Source organism: Apium graveolens, chromosome 4 (assembly GCF_009905375.1).
Source record: "Apium graveolens cultivar Ventura chromosome 4, ASM990537v1, whole genome shotgun sequence".
Taxonomy (NCBI): Eukaryota; Viridiplantae; Streptophyta; class Magnoliopsida; order Apiales; family Apiaceae; genus Apium; species Apium graveolens.
In genome coordinates, this window is record NC_133650.1 from 87,502,816 (window position 1) to 87,504,034 (window position 1,219).

The following is a 1,219-nucleotide window of genomic DNA, read 5'->3' on the forward strand; positions in this document are numbered from 1 at the left end:
TAAGCTACTCACTCGATGGATGTCAAATCATCATCCGTCGGGACTATATTGAGTCATCCGTCGGGACTATATTTGCTTATCTGTAGAGTTTTACATATTTCACTAAGTTAAATCTACTAAAGTGTTTTGTTAATGAAATCATCAAGTTCACAACATATTCACAACAGTGAGCTCAACTATTTCTTGGGGCTCTAAATCAACCAATAAAAGGATGGCATTTATGTTCATCAGTCAAAGTATGTGAAGAACTTGCTAACTAGATTTGAATTTGAGCATGTCAAGCCAAAATCTACACCAATGAATCAAAATAGCAAGCTGACTTCAGATGAAAACGGTAAGGCAGTTGATATCAAGAGGTATAGAGGTATGATTGGTTGTCTTTTATATCTTACTGCTTCTCAACCGGATATTATGTATAATGTTTGTGTATGTGCTCGCTTTCAAGCTAACCCAAAAGAATCTTACTTAAATGCAGTTAAAAGAATTTTTCACTATTTAAGTGGTACGATTAATTTAGGGTTGTTTTATCCTATCACAAATGCTTTTAATCTTGTTGGGTGTAGTGATACAGGCTATGCAGGTTGCCAAACAGATAGAAAAAGCACTAGTGGTGTTTGTGCTTATTTTGGTCAAAGCTTAGTATTGTGGCAAAGTAAGAAACAAACATCGGTGGCTCTTTCTACTGCCGAAGGAGAATATTTAGCTGGCGGTAGTTGTTGCGCCCAAGTTTTGTGGATGATTCAGACTCTTCCGGACTTTGGAATAATATGTGCAAAGATGCCAATTTATTGTGACAATACAAGCACCATCAACATCTCGATGAATCCGGTTAATCACTCAAGAACAAAGTATATTGATGTTCGTCATCATTTCTTGAGAGATAAGATTGCTCGAGGTAAGATTGAACTTGTTTTCGTTCGTAATGAATATCAATTAACAGATATTTCTATAAAGCCATTGGCTGAAGAAAGATTGCTTCCATTCGACGAGAACTAGGTATGCGTTCTGTTTAAATAGAAAGCTGTTTCTCATATTAGCTTACCATTATGTTTTATCGCTCAACATGATAGCTTACTGTTATGCTCTGTTCTGTTCTCAATGGCTTACCATGATACATGTTATTTTTATGCACATGTTTCTCAAATTGGTGCATTTTTTTCACTATTACATTGCTCGTGTTATTTATGTATCTTTATTGTCCAATATTTGTCTAACCCCA

At 35.4% G+C, this 1,219-nt stretch overlaps 1 protein-coding gene across 1 annotated transcript; it reads left to right on the forward strand.

The window, feature by feature from the left end:
• Positions 1–297: 297 nt before the first annotated feature.
• On the forward strand, positions 298–996 carry LOC141718710 (secreted RxLR effector protein 161-like). Its single transcript, XM_074521089.1, has one exon. The coding sequence runs from the start codon at positions 298–300 to the stop codon at positions 994–996; it is 699 nt and encodes a 232-aa protein (XP_074377190.1).
• Positions 997–1,219: the final 223 nt, after the last annotated feature.

What these genes read in the sequence shown, in the direction of transcription:
- LOC141718710 (XM_074521089.1), top strand. Translation starts at nt 298, where the DNA reads ATGAATCAAAATAGCAAGCTGACTTCAGATGAAAACGGTAAGGCAGTT.